This window comes from Coregonus lavaretus (assembly GCF_964263955.1).
Source record: "Coregonus lavaretus genome assembly, chromosome: 17".
NCBI lineage: Eukaryota > Metazoa > Chordata > Actinopteri > Salmoniformes > Salmonidae > Coregonus > Coregonus lavaretus.
Genome location: NC_140004.1, coordinates 3,459,572 through 3,483,639, shown reverse-complemented (window position 1 = coordinate 3,483,639; position 24,068 = coordinate 3,459,572). Strand labels below are relative to the sequence as shown.

The window sequence follows — 24,068 nt, the reverse complement described above, 5'->3', positions numbered from 1 at the left end:
GTTTCATGAGCTGAAACAATAGACACACAAAAAGCTTATTTCTCTAAAATGTTGGCATGACACAGGACTGATGGTAGCGCTCACCTTGTCTTCTCCGGACAAGCTTTTTTCCGGATGCCCCAAACAATCATTTCTGAATGTTCATCAGAGAAAAAATGACTTTACCCCAGTCCTCAGCAGTCCAATCCCTGTACCTTTTGCAGAATATCAGTCTGTCCCTGATGTTTTTCCTGGAGAGAAGTTGCTTCCTCGCTGCCCTTCTTGACACCAGGCCATCCTCCAAAAGTCTTCGCCTCACTGTGCGTGCAGATGCACTCACACCTGCCTGCTGCCATTCCTGAGCAAGCTCTGCACTGGTGGTGCCCCGATCCCGCAGCTGAATCAACTTTAAGAGACGGTCCTGGCGCTTGCTGGACTTTCTTGGGCGCCCTGAAGCCTTCTTCACAACAATTGAACCTCTCTCCTTGAAGTTCTTGATGATCCGATAAATGGTTGAAGTAGGTGCAATCTTACTAGCAGCAATATCCTTGCCTGTGAAGCCCTTTTTGTGCAAAGCAATGATGACGGCACGTGTTTCCTTGCAGGTAACCATGGTTAACAGAGGAAGAACAATGCACCACCCTCCTTTTAAAGCTTCCAGTCTGTTATTCTAACTCAATCAGCATGACAGAGTGATCTCCAGCTTTGTCCTCGTCAACACTCTCACCTGTGTTAACAAGAGAATCACTGACATGATGTCAGCTGGTCCTTTTGTGGCAGTGGAAATGTTTTTTTGGGATTAAGTTCATTTTCATGGCAAAGAGGGACTTCGCAATTAATTGCAATTCATCTGATCACTCTTCATAACATTTTGGAGTATATGCAAATTGCCATCATAAAAACTGAGGCAGCAGACTTTGTGAAAATTCATATTTGTGTCATTCTCAAAACTTTTGACCACGACTGTACACCAATATGCTGTCGTTGCTGTATGTGGACTTCCAGCTGGCTGGTGTGCACTTCAGCTTCCTCTCTGGCTCAGGGTATTGCACTGTATGGGAGCTGGCTCCCACAGTTTCCAGGCCAGGGGTATGGTTTGTGTTGGAGCTGGTTGCCTGGCCCGGGCAGGGCAGGGTTTCCTGTTCCTGAGATTGTGGCCCAAGCAGCACTGGACGCTAGAGCTATCGTTTGTCTCAGTGAGTCTGCCACCTGGGTTCCCTCCCTCTCTCCTGCAGAGACCCAGGCCAAAACATGTGGCTTTTACATACACTTCTTTCTGTGCCCAGTTTGTCAGTGTTTTCTTCTTTCCTGAAAACACCTTGTATTCAAACACCAAACCAGTGCAATATGGAGTTTCAACAACATAATTTTTGGATTGGATCGAAGTTATTGTGTGACAACAGGGGATTGGCTGCTTTGACAGTTACTTATGTAGCCTAAGAGTAGAGGGGTTTTTCTCTTGCTATTAACAGCCTTAGTAAAACAGTCAACTTTATCTCTGTGTCATGGTAAGTTCAAGGTGAGTGTTTGTCATCTGCCTAAGAGTAGCTCTATAATGGGCCAACTGCAGCATTACATTTACATTTTAGTCATTTAGCAGACGCTCTTATCCAGAGCGACTTACAGGAGCAATTAGGGTTAAGTGCCTTGCTCAAGGGCACATCGACAGATTTTTCACCTAGTCGGCTCGGGGATTAGAACCAGTGACCTTTCGGTTACTGGCACAACGCTCTTAACCACTAAGCTACCTGCCGCAGGCTTGAGGAGGTAAACCAAGTCAGTGAGGGCTCTTTTGTCTTCTCCATGGCCTAAAGTAACCGCCGTTCCCACCGGGGCTAACAAGAAACACTGAGTAATGTGTGAACACAGATACCGACCACTAGGACTGATAATATCGCATGATGACTCTGCTGTGTATGTGTAGGGTCGTCTCTGCTCTGCCTGCAGTAGACCATGATGGCACAGTGAGTATGGAGTGTTGGTGCCCCAAAGAGTGACCCAGGGAAGAGGGTTAGGGCAGTGTCACTGGGCACACGGCTGAGCCCGAAGAGAATGTGGGGGACTGAGACAGCCTAGGCCAGGGCGAGGCAGGCACAGGGGAGAAGGAGAGGAAGTGTGTGTTGCAGTGCTGGAGGCTGCTGAGTCATGGCTGGGCTGGCTACACTGATAGAAACAGTGATCTAGGGGCCAGCGACAGGGGTGGGAGTGCCAGCGGAGGCATGCGTGCAGGGGCTTTGGGGTGGAGAGGAATGGTAGTGGGGCGTGGATGGTTGGTGATGCAATATTTCTGGATGCTACCTACGCCTCTGACACGCATTGAAGAGACGTATCGGTCTCCTATACGTTACATAAAAAACATGGGGTTTGTTAGAGAGCCAAAACAGGAAAAAAGTGGGGCACTCAGTCAAATTTAGGTTAGAGATTTCATTTCAGTTCAGAGACCGTGTTGTTTTTTTGCCTCCATGCAGGGCTGGGCCAGTCCCCCTGATTCTGTGGTTTCTATGATCTGTTGAGAAAGGTTCGTCCCCACTTCCTCTAGTAGACCTTACTCTGCTGCAAAGGTATGTAATGAGGAAATGATTGTTTAATACACCATGAAAGTACATAACTCCAGCATTGGGTTGTGTTGCTTTTTGATGTTGGTAGCCATGTTGAAAAACAAACACTAGTCAGAGATGTCTTTGAAAACATTTCCGGTCTCATAAGGGTCATTGAATGTCTCCATTTTGGGGGAGATGGATGCATCAGTCTATTGACCCATTACTTAAAGGAAGCGTCCAGTGATTTGTTTAATTTCCTTATTCCGGTTAAAATGTGTGTGAGTAGAAAGCTGAGGTTTGATCACTCCACCCCATTGGTAAGGCAACTGGTAAGTAATCTCATTTGAGAAAAAAATGGCTCAGCATGTGACCTTTTGGTTTTTGAAGGCAGTTCTAGACTTTGAAGTTAGACTTTGGCTATTTCCACAAAAACAATTAATTCTGGCTAAAACCGTTAGGTCTATACAATATCACAATTAAGCTGAGAATGTTGCCGAGTTTCATAGGCCTTGGTCTTCTGTCTCGAAGGAGGGAGAGGCCACAAAGGACTGCCCAGTGTGTGCATCGGCAACATTTGTCCACATCGTGGGCCCTCATCTTGAAAAAGGAGAAGCTCCAGCCGTTTGCAGCATCCATTGAGAAACGCTAAAGTCAACTTCCTCAATCTGCCCTTCATTCACTGTCACATTACTGTATTGGCTCCATTCATGTGGCCTTCTTCCTCTGTAAAGCATATAAAACTGATTTGGATTTAATCTAATCAGGTTTTATTGCCCTCCTCCACCCCCACCCAGCTGTTCCCCGCCTCAGCACTAATAAAGAGGGAGAGCATCAGAGATGTAGCTGCCCATTAGAAAGGATCAGTGTTATTTCTAGCCCTCAGCGGAACAGGGCAGATCTCCTAAAGCCTTACCACAGCAGTTTTGGTTCTGTAAGACTACACATTTTCAGAAGACAATAGCTTCTTTAGGGTTATTTGCATCAGGTTCCTACTGTCAAGGCTACTCTGTATCATCAAGTCCAGCTTTGAGCCTGTTTAGTAACTCATGTAGTTGAGGTATAATGAAGTTCTTCTCAAAGTAGGCTAGCAGGCTACTTTTTCCTTATTATTGTGCTTAAAGCAAGAAGACTAGAAATCTCACTTTTTATTATTTGCATTTCAATGGCCATAGTGGAAATAGACTTACTTTCCTACAACAATAAATACTTCAAGACTAGCAAGCACACACATTTTTTTTAGGATATATGCTTTTATAGTTTATGACTGAGGCTACTATAGTCATCTCCAGTAACTTTTTCCTCTCTTTGGTTGCTCTTCAGATTGATCAGAATCTTCTTTATGAAAGGGCAAAGTGTGTGTGTGTGTTCTCCCAATGAATCAAATGACATTTTTGGGTGCAGCAGATACTTAATCTGTAATCAAGTTGGATTTGTTTAAATTCATTTTATGGTAGATAAAATCAGAAATCTGCTCTCCTTTTCCATATGTCCAACTACGTGTTGTGTATCATACTCCTCCCTTAGACTTCCAAAGGTCACTGCGTTTTGGATTTTGGGTGCACAGAGGTCCTTAATGATAGTTGAAGGTTTTAAGTTTGATTGAATAGGCCTTGGGTCTGTATCAATCGATATATTTTTCAAATGTAAGTGAATGTATTAAAATGGACCCTATTAATAATATATCTCTCCTCTTCCCTCCTCTGTCCCCCCAACACCTATAATTTGTAGTGATTCTCAGCTGTACTGGTTACTGCAATGAATGGTGACACTATCCATCAGGCGACGACCACAGCTTCCGTTGCAGCGTCGCATGGCTGGAGGGAATTCTGCGAGTTGCATGCCATTGCCACAGCCCGGGAACTAGCCAACCACTACCGTAAATTTGCCAGGGAGCGGCCAGAGCACGATGTCATCCCACCGGACAGCTTCTGCAAGCAGTTCAGCGAGCTGTTCCAGCAGCACTTCCACAGCGAGGTGGCCGAAAAGATCCCTGCATCGGCCCCTTCGCCCATGATGGGCCGGCTCCGCATCACCACCTTCCCCGGGGCGCTGGACTACCGGGAGGCGGGCCAGCCTGGCGCCCCGGCTCTGTTCACTGTGCTGGCCCCAAAGCCGAAGCCCGTGGTGGTGGAGCAGCCACCTCGGTGCTCGGCAGCCAATCCGGGGGTGCGAGCTCGAGCTCCCGTCCTGAGCCACAGCCAGGAGGAAGTGTCTGTGTTGGAGCGCCGGCCTGCGTCTGAACGGTACACCCCCACCTCACCCTCCTCCTCCGCTGCTGCTGACGTCACGCACTTCTCTGTCAGCCAGATCAGGCAGAGCGTGTGCTGTCTTCTGAAGGAACTCCTGCCGCCACCTCAGGGCCTGCTGCCGAGCGGGCCGGGGGACAGGGGAACGGGAGGGACTCTGGACGAAGTGACAGCCTTATCGTTGTCAGCGCTGACTGAGAACCCCTCCCCCGAGACCACTCCCTCTGCCTCATCCATGGCGGCCCACCTCCTAGACCGGCTGGCCAGGAGGTTTGGCATTAGGCAGAGTGTGAAGCGCCGGCCGCAGGCTGCGGGCAGCTACAAAGAGGGGCAGCTGAGGTACCTGGTGGTTGACGACACTATCTCGGACACGCAGCATCGCTGGGAGCGCTGCCGCCTGCTGGTGAGGAAGATCAGAGAGGGCCTGGCAGGAGAGAGGTTCCAGCTGGAGCTCTATGACCCCCCCAAGGTAAAGCCCCCTGGTCCCAGCTGCTGAACTGGGCTCTCCCCTTCTGCTATCACATATATCTGGCTCTTTCTGATGGGGTTTTATTTCATCAAACTGGGCTTCACCTATTATTGGCAATTGCTGCTGCAGGAGCTCTGATAATTTGGCAGTGACGTTTACGCTGCTCTCCCTAAACTGGCTGTCAAATGCAGATGAACTAAAGCTTGACGTGAACGTTTCAGTTGAGCTGGCATGATCCTGTTTCCTTCTCTAGGAAGTAACCATATTGGGCTCTCATCGTGAGTGTTAACTTTGTAACTACAAGAGGTGTATGTGGAGAGGCCTGATCTATCTATCTAATATTGCATGCTATGGAACAGAAGTTTTACTGAGTCTGTTTGGAGGTTTTCTCATGTGAACGGAAGGAGAGAACCATAGCTGGCCAAGCCAACACACAGTCTCAGAGAGGGCACTGGGCAGGCTGCTGGATTCACACACCCAGTTTTACGTAGCCTGGGGTAGTAACCAGACGTTGTAATTTACAACCAGTCGTGGATGCAGGCCAGGGAGTTTGGTTAATCACAAGGCTTTGAAAAGGCTGTACTAATGTATATTTAGAAGGCAGTGAACAACTGCTGTTTTAACACAGCCACAGCACATTTGATGTGAACGTGAAGTAATAGAGATTGTTTGATTGAGATCTGTAATGCTGCAGCTCCATTGAGTCTTCCTGTGTGTGTGTGTGTGTGTGTGTGTGTGTGTGTGTGTGTGTGTGTGTGTGTGTTTGAGGAGGGGAGGGGGGACTTGCACTATTTCTGAGGAATCTTTGTAGTGCTTAGAGCAAAGAGGCAGAAAATAGACTTAAAAGGAAGGGTAGCTGTAGAGCACAGCACACACATATTGACACAAGCTCATATATGAATACATATGAACATTAAAGGATCACGTTACTCATAAAACATATTTTAGTATTTTGCTCTTTAGTCCATTGTTGATATGATCCCAAAATATTGTGCGTGTCAGCAGTAGTTTTCAAGAAGAGCACTTTCAGTAAAAAGCTCAAAGTGTATGATGATGATGCAACGTATCAGTTGATGGAAAAGCCGTCATCACACTTTGAGAATTTTACAAGACTCACCCACCACCACCTCTACATTTTTACCCCATCATTCAGTTGTAGCCTACTATTCTCTCTCTCATACACACCATATTTAATAGGCTACATATCCCCCCATGTATTGGTCTGAATTCATCCATGTTTTGGAAAGGATTTGAAATAGCAACGAAAGACTGTAGTAGTTGGATTTTGCTGACGTCACACCATTTCCTGTGTGTGTGGTGTATGCTCATGAGCTGCTTGTGTATAGCCTAGCAGCACCCCTGCAGATATTGTGAAATCTAATTGAGGAAAATGTTTGTCTGAACTACAATAGCAACGCCAGTCGGGTAGTTTTGCATTAAGAGGAAGCTGCGCTTTGGCTGATTTTAAATGTCTTTGCGTGAGAAGCTTCATAGCAGGAAAGTCCTAACTTTAAAGACAGCGTGTGAAGCTGATCATCTTTTGTCCGATTTCACAGGAATACATTATTATGATCATTTTTAAAACTTAGGGTTAGCCTAGTTAAAAGAGCTGTCTACTGTTTGGCCCTGACCAAAAATAGAAACATGAAGCTACTGTACCTTGGAACGGACCAAAGCAGCACTGGTACGAGCAGAATTCGGATCAGTTGAACAGAATGCATGCATGGCAACGGCATGTTTTCTGTTTTCAACAGCACCAGTGTGGTTCTGCCCAGGTTGCCAGTGTATAGGAACAAGGCTTTCTTCCAAGACTAGATATTTTTCCTGTTACCTTGTCCATGCCTTGTAATGGGTCGTTCCATGTCATTTCAGCAAGCCATGACACCCACATCTCAGATTGTTCTGAAATCGTTTCTGTAGTTAGAGACAGATAAGATTAGCGTTATTTTGTAGAAATATAATTTGATCTTTGAGAAATTAAGCTAATTGATTGCACCAAAATTTGACATTTTAATTTATAGGATTGATAGAATACTCAATGAATATAGTACCTAGCATCCGATTTGGACCAAACCTTTTTCTAACAGTAACCAGTAAACTTGGAGTCACACGATGACATATGTGGTCCTCCCACTACGACTCAGGAAAGCATGCAGTTTATTAGGCTACAGATTCAATAAATTATGATTAACTTCACAGGGTGATGAAAGTGCAAGGTGATGAGCTTGGTGCTCCTTTCCAATAAATATTGAGGGTCTTATTTTGGTGACATGATGATCGATGCTTGGCTGCCGTTTTACAAAATGCTGTCCATAATCTCATCATGTAGGCTATTCCCGCACTGTATATGCAAGCTGTTGGCTAGTGTGCATGTGCCAATATCAGAGTAGTCTGCATGTGCCAATATCAATTTTAGTCTCATCTGACCAGAGTACCTTCTTCCATATGTTTGGGGAGTCTCCCACATGGCTTTTGGCGAACACCAAACGTGTTTTGCTTATTTCTTTTCTTTAAGCAAGGGCTTTTTTCTGGCCACTCTTCCATACACAGAGTGTACGGCTTAAAGTGGTCCTATGGACAGATACTCCAATCTCCGCTGTGGAGCTTTGCAGCTCCTTCAGGGTTATTTTTGGTGTCTTTGTTGCCTCTGATTAATGCCCTCCTTGCCTGGTCCATGAGTTTTGGTGGGCGGCCCTCTCTTGGCAGGTTTGTTGTGGTGCCATATTCTTTCCCTTTTTTTATAATGGATTTAATGGTGCTCCGTGGGATGTTCAAAGTTTCAGATTTTTTTTATAACCCAACCCTGATCTGTACTTCTCCACAACTTTGTCCCTGACCTGTTTGGAGAGCTCCTTGGTCTTCATGGTGCCGCTTGCTTGGTGATGCCCCTTGCTTAGACTCTGGGGCCTTTCAGAACAGGTGTATATATACTGAGATCATGTGATACTTAGATTGCACACAGGTGGACTTTATTTAACTAATTATGTGACTTCTGAAGGTAATTGGTTGCACCAGATCTTATTTAGGGGCTTCATAGCAAAGGGGGTGAATACATACAGTTGAAGTCGGAAGTTTACATACACCTTAGCCAAATATATTTAAACTCAGTTTTTCACAATTCCTGACATTCAATCCTAGTAAAAAATTCCCTGTCTTAGGTCAGTTAGGATCACCACTTTATTTTAATAATGTGAAATGTCAGAATAATAGTAGAGAAAATGATTTATTTCAGCTTTTATTTCTTTCATCACATTCCCAGTGGGTCAGAAGTTTACATACACTCAATTAGTATTTGGTAGCATTGCCTTTAAATTGTTTAACTTGGGTCAAACGTTTCGGGTAGCCTTCCACAAGCTTCCCACAATACGTTTGGTGAATTTTGGCCCATTCCTCCTGACAGAGCTGGTGTAACTGAGTCAGGTTTGTAGGCCTCCTTGCTCGCGCACGCTTTTTCAGTTCTGCCCACAAATGTTCTATAGAATTGAGGTCAGGGCTTCGTGATGGCCACTCCAATACCTTGACTTTGTTGTCCTTAAGCCATTTTGCCACAACTTTGGAATAAAAGTATGCTTGGGGTCATTGTCCATTTGGAAGACCCATTTGCGACCAAGCTTTAACTTCCTGACTGATGTCTTGAGATGTTGCTTCAATATATCCACATCATTTTCCTTCCTCATGATGCCATCTATTTTGTGAAGTGCACCAGTCCCTCCTGCAGCAAAGCACCCCCACAACATGATACTGCCACCCCGTGCTTCACGATTGGGATGGTGTTCTTCGGCTTGCAAGCACCCCCTTTTTCCTCCAAACATAACAATGGTCACTATGGCCAAACAGTTCTATTTTTGTTTCATCAGACCAGAGTACATTTCTCCAAAAAGTACGATCTTTGTCCCCATGTGCAGTTGCACACCGTAGTCTGGCTTTTTATGGCGGTTTTGGAGCAGTGGCTTCTTCCTTGCTGAGAGGCCTTTCAGGTTATGTCGATATAGGACTCGTTTTACTGTGGATATAGATACTTTTGTACCTGTTTCCTCCAGCATCTTCACAAGGTCCTTTGCTGCTGTTCTGGGATTGATTTGCACTTTTCGCACCAAAGTACGTTCATCTCTAGGAGACAGAACGCGTCTCCTTCCTGAGCGGTATGACGGCTGCGTGGTCCCATGGTGTTTATACTTGCATACTATTGTTTGTACAGATGAATGTGGTACTTTCAGGCGTTTGGAAATTGCTCCCACGAATGAACCAGACTTGTGGAGGTCTACCATTTTTTTTCTGAGGTCTTTGCTGATTTCTTTTGATTATTTCATGATGTCAATTAAAGAGGCACTGAGTTTGAAGGTAGGCCTTGAAATACATTCACAGGTACACCTCCAATTGACTCAAATGATGTCAATTAGCCTATCAGAAGCTTCTAATGCCATGCCATCATTTTCTGGAATTTTCCAAGCTGTTTAAAGGCACAGTCAACTTCGTGTATGTAAACTTCTGACCCACTGGAATTGTGATACAGTGAATTATAAGTGAAATAATCTCTCTAAACAATTGTTGGAAAAATTACTTGTGTCATGCACAAAGTAGATGTCCTAACCGACTTGCCAAAACTATATTTTGTTAAAAATAAATTTGTGGAGTGGTTGAAAAACGAGTTTTAATGACTCAAACCTAAGTGTATGTAAACTTCCGACTTCAACTGTATGCACGCACCACTTTTCTGTTAAATATTTTTTTTTATTTCACTTCACCAATTTCGACTATTTTGTGTTTGTCCATTACATGAAATCCAAATAAAAATCAAGTTAAATCACATGTTGTAATGCAACAAAATAGAAAAAACGCCAAGGGGGATGAATTATTTATGCAAGGCACTGTATACAGTATCAGTTCTCTATGTCTGACAAGTAGTATGGCGCTGCGGCTCAGAGTATTGTTTCTTCATCCTATGTAATGGTGTTTTTTTTTTGGGGGGGGGGGGGGGGGGATTAGTCATTGAAGTTGTTAGGTTTATGTCCCATCCCAACAGAAACGATTTCACGACTATCTGAGATGGTGGGTGTCAAAGTCCTCTTTCTTTAGCTTTTTGTGGTTGAACGACACTAATGCCTTGAGTAAACTGCATGGCCTCAGTATGCTGTTTGTGTGAGGGTGCCAGTGCTTGTGCCAACTTTACTAGGTTTCTCAACCTTAATCTTTACCACATGTTTTCACTGCACGTGTGCACGTCTGTGACTGTTCCTGTTTGAATCTATGTAAGTGTGCGTGCGTGTGTATTGCATCGAGATGAGTCACCAAAAGTGAGAAATAGTTGCTTTCACTGTAATTGCTTATCTTGATTGATACTGAAAAATATATTTTCCAGGAAACACTGGGGCCGGTTTTTCAATGCGTTTCATCCAGATCAAAATGATCTGTTCCCCCATTTGATTCTGCTCCCCATTTGTTTTTAAAAGAAGCTGAAAAGCAGTATTGTAGTATAGGTGTAGTGATATAGTGAATGCTAATAGAGATTTAGTTCAGTTTTGTATTCACAGTTAATCCAAAAGCAAAGAGGGTACAAATCTGAACAGGGAAGACAGACTTTAACCAACACAGTTTCCTGGACAGAGATTAAACCTAGACCTGGACTAAAACTCACTTTTAATGGGGTTTCTCCATTGGACATGCTTTTTAGTCCAGGAGTAGTCTTAGCCTAATTTAAAATCAAATCAGATTGTATTGGTCGCTTACACATATTCGAGTGTAGCGAAATGCTTATGATCCTAGCTCCAACAGTGCAGTAATACAAAACAATACACGGAAATACGAAAAAGAAAGGAATTAAGAAATAGTTATTTTCGGCTGTAGGTAAGAATGAAAGAAACGTTCTGAGCAAATAATGTATGAAATAACCCTCCTCCCCAAAAAATGCTGCAAAGTTGGCTAGGAGCTATGAACAGGGCAACCATTTATGTAGGCGCCATCTTGTAATCTGTGTCTGAGAAAACAGCCCTAGATGTCCTGAAAAACTGTTCCCAGGATATAGGCATTTTTGGGGGTATTAAACAGTAGTGCAGTGATACAGATACATTAATACTGATATCGGTTCAGCCTATTTCCATTTATTTTGCATGTAAATCTATTCTCTTTCTTGTTACCCTACCCCATGACAGAAAAGAGTGCAATGGGCGATTTCAACGTTATGGACATTACATTTGCATGCAAAACCACAACTTTAATGTCTCACAGAATGGACAAACAAAATATCAATTAAACTTTTGATGTGTGTCTATAGTACCCCTTGGGGGAGTGTAATGCGGACTGCTAAATATTGGCATGTTAAAGAAATAAAGCAAATAAGAAGTGTTATGGATGTTACATTAAATGGACAAGCTTTTTGGGGAGACTGAACATATTAGCAAAAGTCTGAGTTTAAGTCTTAGGTCAAAACATGGATAACCATTTAGAAGGAAAGGCTTGGCTCAACTCAAAAACGATAATTATTACTTTAGAAAGCAAAAACACCCTACGTTATGGATGTTACAGAGAATGAAATAGACATTCAAATCTTAGGTTTCTTGATCAAAATCTATCATAACACATTTGTTTTGATTTGGAATGTTTAAAAAATGTCAGCAGAAGACATAGTACCTTGGGATTGCATAATTACAGGTTGCCTGAATCCACATCATTTTCTAACGTTGCTATGGGCATAGCCAAACAACGGAAGTGATCGATTCAACTTCCGCTTTACTTCCCTACTGCAGCGTGCTGGTGGCAAACTTGCCAAAGTAAATATTTGAAAGAGTCAATTTATAGAGTATAAAAGTTAACAAATATATTATATTTATTTCATTCAAGTTCGCTAACGTTAGCTAGACATACTAGTAGGCTAGTTCTGTTGTGATGGTTAAGGCCCCGGCCATCCACCAAGCCAATAACTATAATGATAAACTATAGTCTACATAGCTATAAAACGTTGGTGAGCATCCACACTAGAGTTCTATCAGGATGTGTTTAATGTCATAGTGACAACTGCAAATAATACTTAAATGTACATGTAGGCCTAATGAAAAATAATATAGTAACTCATATTTAAATGTAGCAATTGAACAACAAACGCAGTTTAGTCCTGCGCATCTTTTACAGCATATCGTTGCGTCGTTGCTCAAGTGGTTTGGTATTGATTTCCATTTTTCAAATGTAGTCAATTCCTTTGTCTTCTTTTTCACTGTGCTCATGTCCTGTGCAACTATTTGCAATGCATTTGTAAAAAAAATTGTCATTTAGCAGACACTCTTATCCAGAGCGACTTACAGTTAGTGAGTGCATACATTTTTCATACTGGCCACCAGTGGGAAACGAACCCACAACCCTGGCATTGCACGCGCCATGCTCTACCAACTGAGCTACATGGGGCCAGTGCAACATGCATCAGTGCAACAATTTTATCATAACTGGCCAAAAGTGATCACGCCAATGCACTTTCTGTCCTCAACTTTACCCAACTAGGCTATTAGGCCTAGTATAAAAATGTTCAAAATAAATGTCCTGTAGTTTTTGTAGCCTATAGCTTTTCCTGGGATTTCACAAGAAGAGGAATGGCCTATTGCGGAGAGGCTTGCGTAGCCTATAGCCTGTTGCGCACAGGGATGTGTAGCCGAAGTAAGAAGCTAGATATTAGGCCATTCATTAGCTAAATATTAGGGCTATAGGCTAAATATTTACCTGTCAAAGTGCAAGAAAAATAAATTAACAGATTGTGAAATTACAGATCTGTAGTGGGTTTCTCCAGGCTGCGCTCTGTGGTCCCTGGGCACGCAAAGCTCCACTGTTGATTAGGCCTATGTTTTTAGACAATGCAATTATTATACCTGGGCTACAACAACACAGTGCAATGAGGAATTTATTATTGTTATCAATTGACAATTATTGTCCATAGGCAATATTAGAATAACCGCTCACACGTCCTGTTTTGTTTCATGCCAAAATAACTGCATAGGCTAAGAGGCCTGATTTATGCAACCATTTGGATCAGTTTCGGTCTGTTCTTGTCAGTTTAGAAGGTCCAGGACGGTCAGGATGTAGCCCGGTGTTAAGATAGGCCTACTATAGGAAAATATGGGCTTCTCCTTTCCAACTCCCCGCCCATTAAAGCTGCAATATGTACATTTCTGGGCAACTCGACCAAATTCACATAGAAATGTGAGTTATAGATCTGTCATTCTCATTGAAAGCAAGTCTAAGAAGTGGGAGATATGCACTATTTCTATGCTTCCCGCTCTTAAGTTTCATGTTTGTGTCTTTTACTTTCGGTTTTGTACACCAGCTTGAAACAGCTGAAAATACAATATTTGTGGTTATGGAAAATATATTTTACAGCGGTTTAGTTGGTACAATGATTTTCTACACTATACTTGCTTGTTTTGTCACATAAACTGAAATTAGACTAACTATTAGAATTTTAGCAACCAGGAAATGGTGGAGCGATTTCTGCATAGTGCACCTTTAATGCTGTAGGCCAGGGTTCCCCAACTGGCGGTTTTATTTGGTCCTCCTAAGTTTTCTGAGCCCCCAAAAAAAAGAAATAGAGCATTTTTGTTGTTGAATTTTCTTTTTTGGACATAAAAGACTAAAAACACAAGGAAATCAGCTATTTTAATTTTTGAAATCTGTTCCCAAGTATTCCCACGCATAATAGAGAGACACACATTGACTACATTCGGAAAGTATTCAGACCCATTGACTTTTTCCACATTTTGTTACGTTATAGCCTTATTCTAAAATTGATTAAATAAATGGTTTTCCTCTTCAATCTACACACAATACCCCATAATGACAGAGCAAAAACAGGTTTTTAGAAATGTAAAAAAAAAAAAAGGAAATATTTACATAAGTATTCAGACCCTTTGCTATGAGACTCGAAATTGAGCTCAGGTGCATCCTGTTTACATTGATCATCCTTGATGTTTCTACAACTTGATTGGAGTTCACCTGTGGTAAATTCTATTGATTGGACATGATTTGGAAAGGCACACACCTGTCTATATAAGGTCCCACAGTTGACAGTGTAATGTCAGAGCAAAAACGAAGCCTTGAGGTCGAAGGAGTTGTCCGTAGAGCTCCGAGACAGGATTGTGTTGAGGCACAGATCTGGGGAAGGGTACCAAAACAGTTCTGCAGCATTGAAGGTCCCCAAGAACACAGTGGCCTCCATCATTCTTAAATGGAAGAAGTTTGGAACCACCAAGACTATTCCTAGAGCTGACCACCTTGTCATACTGCGCAATCGGGGGAGAAGGGCCTTGTTGAGGGAGCAGACCAAGAACCCGATGGTCACTCTGACAGAGCTCCAGAGTTCCTCTGTGGAGATGGGAGAACCTTCCAAAAGGACAACCATCTCAGCAGCATGTCACCAATCAGGCCTTTATGGTAGAGTGGCCAGACGAAAGCCACTCCTCAGTAAAAGGCACATGACAGCCCGCTTGGAGGTTGTCAAAAGGCACCTTAGGACTCTCAGACCACGAGAAAAAAGATTCTCTGGTCTGATGAAACCAAGATTGAACTCTTTGACCTGAATGCCAAGCGTCACGTCTGGAGGAAACCTGGCACCATCCCTACTTTGAAGCATGGTGGTGGCAGCATCATGCTGTGGGGATGTTTTTCAGCAGCAGGGACTGGGAGACTAGTCAGGATCTAGGGAAAGATGGATGGAGCAAAATACAGAGCGATCCTTGATGAAAACCTGCTCCAGAGCGTTCAGGACCTCAGACTGGGGCGAAGGTTCACCTTTCAACAGGACAACGATATGATACATCAATAACCATCACATCCAGAACTGTTGTGGATGTTACGGATATCATTACTCTAAAAAAGGATACTGACAATGAAAAGAGAAACCAATTATAGACCACATAAAACCTTGATAAAAGTTAGCTTTACAGAGAAAGATTCAAGATGATCTGATGTAAGATGCATTTTTTACAAAACCTATTTCTAAAAAAACTTAATGGATGTTACATTGCCTGTCCCAGTCAACCCCCCTATCTTTGCAAAACTCTAGAATACACATACACAACTCAAGACACTTTAATTTGGTCTGTGTTGCTTCAGTAACATCTAATCTTCATAACTAACACTGGGGGACAGTTGTGAGTGGAAAAATAAGTTATGTGAGACCTTTTCTAAAAGCCGTGAAATCTGATTGACTGAAAAGCCTTTTTTGAGACTTTACATCCTACTCTGTAATGGTCTAAATTCATACAATTTCCTACTTAAATGTTTCAAATAAAGCCTAAACTCTAACATATAGACCTTAAAGATACATTTGAATGTGGTTTCATTCAGAAATGTGTGGTGCCAGGATAACAACCTCTCCCTCAACGTGACCAAGACAAAGGAGATGATTGTGGACTACAGGAAAAAAAAAGAGGACTGAGCACGCCCCCATTCTCATCGACGGGGCTGTAGTGGAACAGGTTGAGAGCTTCAAGTTCCTTGGTGTCCACATCACCAATGAACTATCATGGTCCAAACACACCAAGACAGTCGTGAAGAGGGCACGACAAAGCCTATTCCCCCTCAGGAGACTGAAAAGATTTGGCATGGGTCCTCAGATCCTCAAAAAGTTCTACAACTGCACCATCGAGAGCATCCTGACTGGTTGCATCACCGCCTGGTATGGCAACTGCTCGGCCTCCGACCGCAAGGCACTACAGAGGGTAATGCGTACGGCCCAGTACATCACTGGGGCCAAGCTTCCTGCCATCCAGGACCTCTATACCAGGCGGTGTCAGAGGAAGGCCCTCAAAATTGTCAAAGACTCCAGCCACCCTAGTCATAGACTGTTCTCTCTGCTACCGCACGGCAAGCGGTACCGGAGCGCCAAGTCTAGGTCCAAAAGGCTTCTCAACAGCTTCTACCCCCAAGCCATAAGACTCCTGAACAGCTAGTCATGGCTACCCGGACTATTTGCACCCCCACCCCATCTTTTTACGCTGCTGCTTCTCTGTTAATTATTTATGCATAGTCACTTTAACTCTACCCACATGTACATATTACCTCAACTACCTCAACTAGCCGGTGCCCCCACACATTGACTCTGCACCGGTACCCCCCTGTATATAGCCTCCCTACTGTTATTTTATTTTACTTCTGCTCTTTTTTTCTCAACACTTTTTTTTTTGTAGTTGTTTTATTTTACTTTTTTATTAAGAAATAAATGCATTGTTGGTTAAGTGGTGTAAGTAAGCATTTCACGGTAATGTCTACACCTGTTGTATTCGGCGCATGTGGCAAATCAAATTTGATTTGATTTGAAATTACTAACTTTATTTGTGGATGCTCAGGTTGACTTTCCCACGGAATTGCCCCAATGGAAAATACTTTTTATACTACAAACCTCATCGGCCATCTGTTTTTTGTTAGGGCCTATACTTTAAACTCACAAAGCAACATGCAGCGTTAATTTCTGTCACACTGCATACTCCACTAAGCATCTGAACATGTGGCCTGAGCCAGTGAAACCAGTTACTCAATTAGCCCCCTCAAGAGTTACAGGAAACGCAATGAGTGATGACAAAGACATGCTTTAGTACTCAGAATAAGCCTGTCTGCCTCCTTGTTCTTTTTAATAAAAGTTACGCAACTTTGTACTTTCTTCTCTTAGGCTATCAGTATGCAACCAGCCAGTTTGTTGTTTAGGCCTAGTCACTACACCGTTATGGAACTAGGAATGCGAAGTGATTAAAAAAACGTTGCATGAAATTGTTCCACTATTAGCAATTGGGGAAATATGTTTTTCTGCTTTTTAATAGAATATTTATATACAATGATCTATTATTGTGGTGTACTGTAGTATAGGCCTATTTCCCTATGCTAATGGCCTTATGATACTCTTCAGATCTAGGCCTAGGCTATTGGGTGAAAGAACAATATACATTTGAAGAGCATAGATAACCAAACTAGGGATGCAAATTTCTGTCAATGTTCCTTCCGACTAACCAACCCTCATTACCCGGTCAACAAACTGTGTTTTTTTTAACCAAAACAGTAAAATGACGTGACCAACAGAAAATGCTATGAATGCATACAAGGAACTGACATTTTTAATTAAAAGCTTAATGAAAACATGCAATAATAGCAAGCCTTTCGTTTTACAGTCTAAAGACAATAGCCTATTATTGAACATGCAAATGCTGTAATGAAGTAGCTAATAAAATGTAATTTTCAAACATTTGCCAAAATGCAATTCCCGGGAAAACACAGTTCTAAACAGCGCACCTCATGCGAGCGGTTCCATATGTGACAGAGATGGAAATTGCAGTTAGAAACTTAGAAAGAGGGGGAATCTAATAGCAACAACTAGGATGGGTTGTTAATATGACTAGGATTGTGCCTTTGGCTTCTGGACAACGAAAGAAAGTTGATATGAAAACCAATAGATCAGGGGAGAAATGCTGGTTAATGGCATGAGGAAGTCTTTATAAAATAATTGCCTCAACATTTCTATGGTTGGATTTTGGCTAGTCCACTTTGAAGCAAGGTAAGACATTCCTCGTTATTTGAAGTGAAGTAAAACGGTCAGGTTTCAAACAATTATACTGCCTCAAGCTCACATTGTAGTGGTGGGTGACGCGCTGATAGCCTGCTTACCGTTGACTATAGCCTATGCACTCGAATGGCGAATGGTAGGCGCACTTTAAATAACAGTTGAGATTGAGAAATAAAAATAGTTTTATATTTTTAATCGTAGCTATCAAAACAGTTTTTAACACGTGATTGCATTTAGAATTGTTATTTGTTGCGCAATGGCTGGGCTTATAAAAGCACGCTTCACCAGCTTTTTGAGGAGCTGCTCTTGCCATTCAGCTCCTCAAACTAGGCTCTGTATGCTGTGCGCGTGTGATAAGATACGTGACCACGAACGAAAATACACACGCGCCAATTTAACTCCACAAAATTATGCAAATTAACCTATAGACCGATAAGCATGACCGGTCAAATGTATTTTCAGTGGGTAACCGTTAACATCCCTAAACCAAACACATATTTTCCGGAATATATAAATCAGAACACCTGCTACTAGCCTACCGCATGCAGACGAATGAAAACCAATGTCTGGAGACAAACTGGCTCTGGTACAGAATTCACAGTTCATAATCATCCACAGAAGAGATTACTAGACACTGCAGTTTCAGTTTTCATCAACCTGGTCTCAATATCAAACCAACTGTCTGTTTCTCTTACCAGGTCGTGTTTCTCGAAAACCCTAAGCAATTTTGCAACCTTGAAATGATAGAATTATGTAGGCTAAACTAGACTAATAGGTAAACTTAGTGTGCTTGTTCCAGCCAGCCTTTACCAGTGTAATATCTGCCAAGTAATATGTCTACTAGGCATAAATTCATTGAAATGCCATCATTTTCATTGTATGTGCTATAATGACATTTTCTTGTCCATTCTTAATAAGGAAATATAGCCTAACCATTGTATGGGAGTTGACACTATGCATATTATTGAGTGTACAGTACAGCACCCGATGTCACAGGAAGGCCAAAAAGATCATCAAGGACATCAACCACCCGAGCCACTGCCTGTTCACTCCGCTATCATCCAGAAGGCGAGGTCAGTACAGGTGCATCAAAGCTGGGACCGAGAGACTGAAAAACAGCTTCTATCTCAAGGCCATCAGACTGTTAAATAGCCATCACTAGCACATTAGAGGCTGCTGCTGCCTATTGAAATCACTGGCCACTTTAAGAAATGGAACACTAGTCACTTTAATAATGTTTACATATCTTGCACTACTCATCTCATATGTATATACTGCATTCTATTCTATAATATCCTACTGTATCTTAGTCCATGCCGCTCTGTCATTGCTTGTCCATATATGTTTATATTCTTAAATCCCATTCCTTACTAGTTTTGTGTGTTTTAGGTATATGTTGTGAAATTGTTAGATATTACTTGTTAGATATTACTGCACTGTCGGAGCTAGAAGCACAAGCATTTCGCTACACCCGCTATAACATCTGCTAAACACGTGTTTGTGACAAATAACATTTGATTTGATTTGATACTTTCTGAAGGCTGTTTGTGTGTGTGTGTGTGTGTGTGTGTGTGTGTGTGTGTGTGTGTGTGTGTGTGTGTGTGTGTGTGTGTGTGTGTGTGTGTGTGTGTGTGTGTGTGTGTGTGTGTGTGTGTGTGTGTACAGTACCAGACAAAAATGTGGACACACCTACTCATTCAAGGGTTTTTCTTACAAAAATCTCAAATTTGGACTCATCAGACAAAAGGACAGATTTCCACAGGTCTAATGTCCATTGCTTGTGTTTCTTGGGCCAAGCAAGTCTCTTCTTCTTATTGGTGTCCTTTAGTAGTGGTTTCTTTGCAGCAATTCGACCACGAAGGCCTGATTCACACAGTCTCCTCTGAACAGTTGATGTTGAGATGTGTCTGTTACTTGAACTCTGTGAAGCATTTATTTGGGCTGCAGTTAATTGCCGATTTCTGAGGCTGGTAACTCTAATGAACTTATCCTCTGCAGCAGAGGTAACTCTGGGTCTTCCTTTCATGTGGTGGTCCTCATGAGAGCCAGTTTCATCATAGCGCTTGATGGTTTATGCGACAGCACTTGAAGAAACTTTCAAAGTTCTTGACAGTTTCCTTCTTGACACACTGCTCGCCTAACCCGGAAGCCAGCCGCACCAATGTGGGGGGGTGGGGGGGGTGGGGTGTATGGCTGTGAGTAGACCCACGAGCCATTGTGGCCCCTCATGATGAGTTCTGTTTTTTGTGGCCCCCACCCCCATCAAAGTAGCCCATCCCTGGACAGGGAAAGAGCAGGTGTTCTTAATGTTCTCTTTCAGTCGACTCAGTTCGACATCTCACTATGGGACACGCCCTCTTTTGCGGGTCATTGGTTGAAGTTACCTGAGTTAGCAGTGGTTTTTGTCGTCGGCTAGCTACAATGTTGCCTACGCACAACTGGTGTTGTTAGCTAGCTAGCTCAAGTTGAGATGCCGACTGAGTCCCCCTCCCTCCCCAAAATGTGTTTTAGTGCGCAGGCCTACAATAGCGGGGCCAGGCGGCCCCCGGGCCACCAGATGCCCATCCCTGACATAGACTGACCAGGTAAATCCAGGTGAAAGCTATGATCCCTTATTGATGTCACTTGTAGAATCCACTTCAGTCAGTGTAGATGAACGGGAGGAGACAGGTTAAAGAAGGATTTTTAAGCCTTGAGACAATTGAGACATGGATTGTGTATGTGTGACATTCAGAGGGTGATTTTAAGTGCCTTTGAACGCGGTATGGTAGTAGGTGCCAGGCGCACCGGTTTGTGTGAAAAACGACAACGCTGCTGGGTTTTTCACGCTCAACAGTTTCCTGTGTGTTTCAACAATGGTCCACCACCCAAAGGACATCCAGCCAACTTGACATAACTGTGGGAAACATTGGAGTCAAAATAGGACAGCATGTGGAATGCTTTCGATACCATGTAGAGTCCATGCCCCGACGAAATGAGGCTGTTCTGAGGGAAAAACGGGGGGGGGTAACTCCATATTATATACAGTGGGAGAAAAAAAAGTATTTAGTCAGCCACCAATTATGCAAGTTCTCCCACTTAAAAAGATGAGAGAGGCCTGTAATTTTCATCATAGGTACACGTCACCTATGACAGACAAAATGAGAAGAAAAAAATCCAGAAAATCACATTGTAGGATTTGTAATGAATTTATTTGCAAATCAAATCAAATCAAATTTTATTGGTCACATGCGCCGAATACAACAGGTGCAGACGTTACAGTGAAATGCTTACTTACAGCCCTTAACCAACAGTGCATTTATTTTTAAAATAAAACAACAACAGTGGTCTAAGGCACTACATCGCAGGGCTAGCTGTGCCACTAGAGATCCTGGTTCGTATCCAGGCTCTGTCGTAGCCGGCCACGACCGGAAGACCCATGGGGCGGCGCACAATTGGCCCAGAGTCGTCCAGGGTAGGGGAGGGAATGGCCGGCAGGGATGTAGAGCATGGCGTTTGCAACGCCAGGGTTGTGGGTTCGATTCTCACGGGGGGCCAGTATGAAAAATAAAAAGATAATGTAAGTCGCTCTGGATAAGAGCATCAAATTTTTTTTTTTTTACAAATAAAAACAAATTTTTTGAAAAAAAATTACAAAAAATAAAGTGTTGAGAAAAAAAAGAGCAGAAGTAAAATAAAGTAACAGTAGGGAGGCTATATATACAGGGGGGTACCGTTGCAGAGTCAATGTGCGGGGGCACCGGCTAGTTGAGGTAATATGTACATGTGGGTAGAGTTAAAGTGACTATGCATAAATAATTAGGAGTAGCAGTAGCGTAAAAAGGATGGGGTGGGGGGGCAGTGCAAATAGTCCGGGTAGCCATGATTAGCTGTTCAGGAGTCTTATGGCTTGGGGGTAGAAGCTGTTGAGAAGTCTTTTGGACCTAGACTTGGCACTCCGGTACCGCTTGCCGTGCGGTAGCAGAGAGAACAGTCTATGACTAGGGTGGCTGGAGTCTTTGACAATTTTGAGGGCCTTCCTCTGACACCGCCTGGTATAGAGGTCCTGGATGGCAGGAAGCTTGGCCCCAGTGATGTACTGGGCCGTACGCATTACCCTCTGTAGTGCCATGCGGTCGGAGGCCAAGCAGTTGCCATACCAGGCGGTGATGCAACCAGTCAGGATGCTCTCGATGGTGCAGCTGTATAATTTTTTGAGGATCTGTGGAAAATAAGTATTTGGTCAATAACAAAAGTTTCTCAATACTTTGTTATATACCCTTTGTTGGCAATGACACAGGTCAAACGTTTTCTGTAAGTCTTCACAAGGTTTTCACACACTGTTGCTGGTATTTTGGCCCATTCCTCCATGCAGATCTCCTCTAGAGCAGTGATGTTTTGGGGCTGTCGCTGGGCAACACAGACTTTCAACTCCCTCCAAAGATTTTCTATGGGGTTGAGATCTGGAGACTGGCTAGGCCACTCCAGGACCTTGAAATGCTTCTTACGAAGCCACTCCTTCGTTGCCCGGCCGGTGTGTTTGGGATTATTGTCATGCTGAAAGACCCAGCCACGTTTCATCTTCAATGCCCTTGCTGATGGAAGGAGGTTTTCACTCAAAATCTCACGATACATGGCCCCATTCATTCTTTCCTTTACACGGATCAGTCGTCCTGGTCCCTTTGCAGAAAAACAGCCCCAAAGCATGATGTTTCCACCCCCATGCTTCACAGTAGGTATGGTGTTCTTTGGATGTAACTCAGCATTCTTTGTCCTCCAAACACGACGAGTTGAGTTTTTACCAAAAAGTTATATTTTGTTTTCATCTGACCATATGACATTCTCCCAATCCTCTTCTGGATCATCCAAATGCACTCTAGCAAACTTCAGACGGGCCTGGACATGTACTGGCTTAAGCAGGGGGACACGTCTGGCACTGCAGGATTTGAGTCCCTGGCGGCGTAGTGTGTTACTGATGGTAGGCTTTGTTACTTTGGTCCCAGCTCTCTGCAGGTCATTCACTAGGTCCCCCGTGTGGTTCTGGGATTTTTGCTCACCGTTCTTGTGATCATTTTGACCCCACGGGGTGAGATCTTGCGTGGAGCCCCAGATCGAGGGAGATTATCAGTGGTCTTGTATGTCTTCCATTTCCTAATAATTGCTCCCACAGTTGATTTCTTCAAACCAAGCTGCTTACCTATTGCAGATTCAGTCTTCCCAGCCTGGTGCAGGTCTACAATTTTGTTTCTGGAGTCCTTTGACAGCTCTTTGGTCTTAGCCATAGTGGAGTTTGGAGTGTGACTGTTTGAGGTTGTGGACAGGTGTCTTTTATACTGATAACAAGTTCAAACAGGTGCCATTAATACAGGGAACGAGTGGAGGACAGAGGAGCCTCTTAAAGAAGAAGTTACAGGTCTGTGAGAGCCAGAAATCTTGCTTGTTTGTAGGTGACCAAATACTTATTTTCCACCATAATTTGCAAATAAATTCATAAAAAATCCTACAATGTGATTTTCTGGATTTTTTTTCTCAATTTGTCTGTCATAGTTGACGTGTACCTATGATGAAAATTACAGGCCTCTCTCATCTTTTTAAGTGGGAGAACTTGCACAATTGGTGGCTGACTAAATACTTTTTTCCCCCACTGTAAGTAAGTATGTATGTATGTATGTATGTATGTATGTATGTATGTATGTATGTATGTATGTATGTATGTATGTATGTATGTATGTATGTATGTATGTATGTATGTATGTATGTATGTATGTATGTATGTATGTATGTATGTATGTATGTATGTATGTATGTATGTATGTATGTATGTATGTATGTATGTATGTATGTATGTATGTATGTATGTATGTATGTATGTATGTATGTATGTATGTATGTATGTATGTATGTATGTATGTATGTATGTATGTATGTATGTATGTATGTATGTATGTATGTATGTATGTATGTATGTATGTATGTATGTATGTATGTATGTATGTATGTATGTATGTATGTATGTATGTATGTATGTATGTATGTATGTATGTATGTATGTATGTATGTATGTATGTATGTATGTATGTATGTATGTATGTATGTATGTATGTATGTATGTATGTATGTATGTATGTATGTATGTATGTATGTATGTATGTATGTATGTATGTACGTTTTAGAACACTTACTCATTTAAGGGTTTTTCTTAATTTTTACTATTTTCTACATTGTAGAATAATAGTGAAGACATCAAAACTCTGAAATAAAACACATGGAATCATGTAGTAACCAAAAAAGTGTTAAACAAATCAAAATATATTTTATAATTGAGA

At 42.6% G+C, this 24,068-nt stretch overlaps 1 protein-coding gene across 2 annotated transcripts in view; it reads left to right on the top strand.

Moving 5' to 3' along the window:
- LOC311144280 (SH2B adapter protein 3-like) overlaps positions 1-24,068 on the top strand; it is a 72,688-nt gene that overhangs the window by 13,911 nt on the left and 34,709 nt on the right. Inside the window, exons 2-3 of one of the 2 annotated variants that reach the window (XM_084180294.1) lie at positions 2,448-2,540; positions 4,248-5,234. In XM_084180294.1, coding sequence (XP_084036420.1) covers positions 4,275-5,234 — 960 coding nt within the window. In that variant the 5' untranslated portion in view covers positions 2,448-2,540; positions 4,248-4,274. The remainder of the gene's footprint in view (positions 1-2,447; positions 2,541-4,247; positions 5,235-24,068) is intronic. The other variant, XM_084180293.1, reaches the window with a different exon arrangement.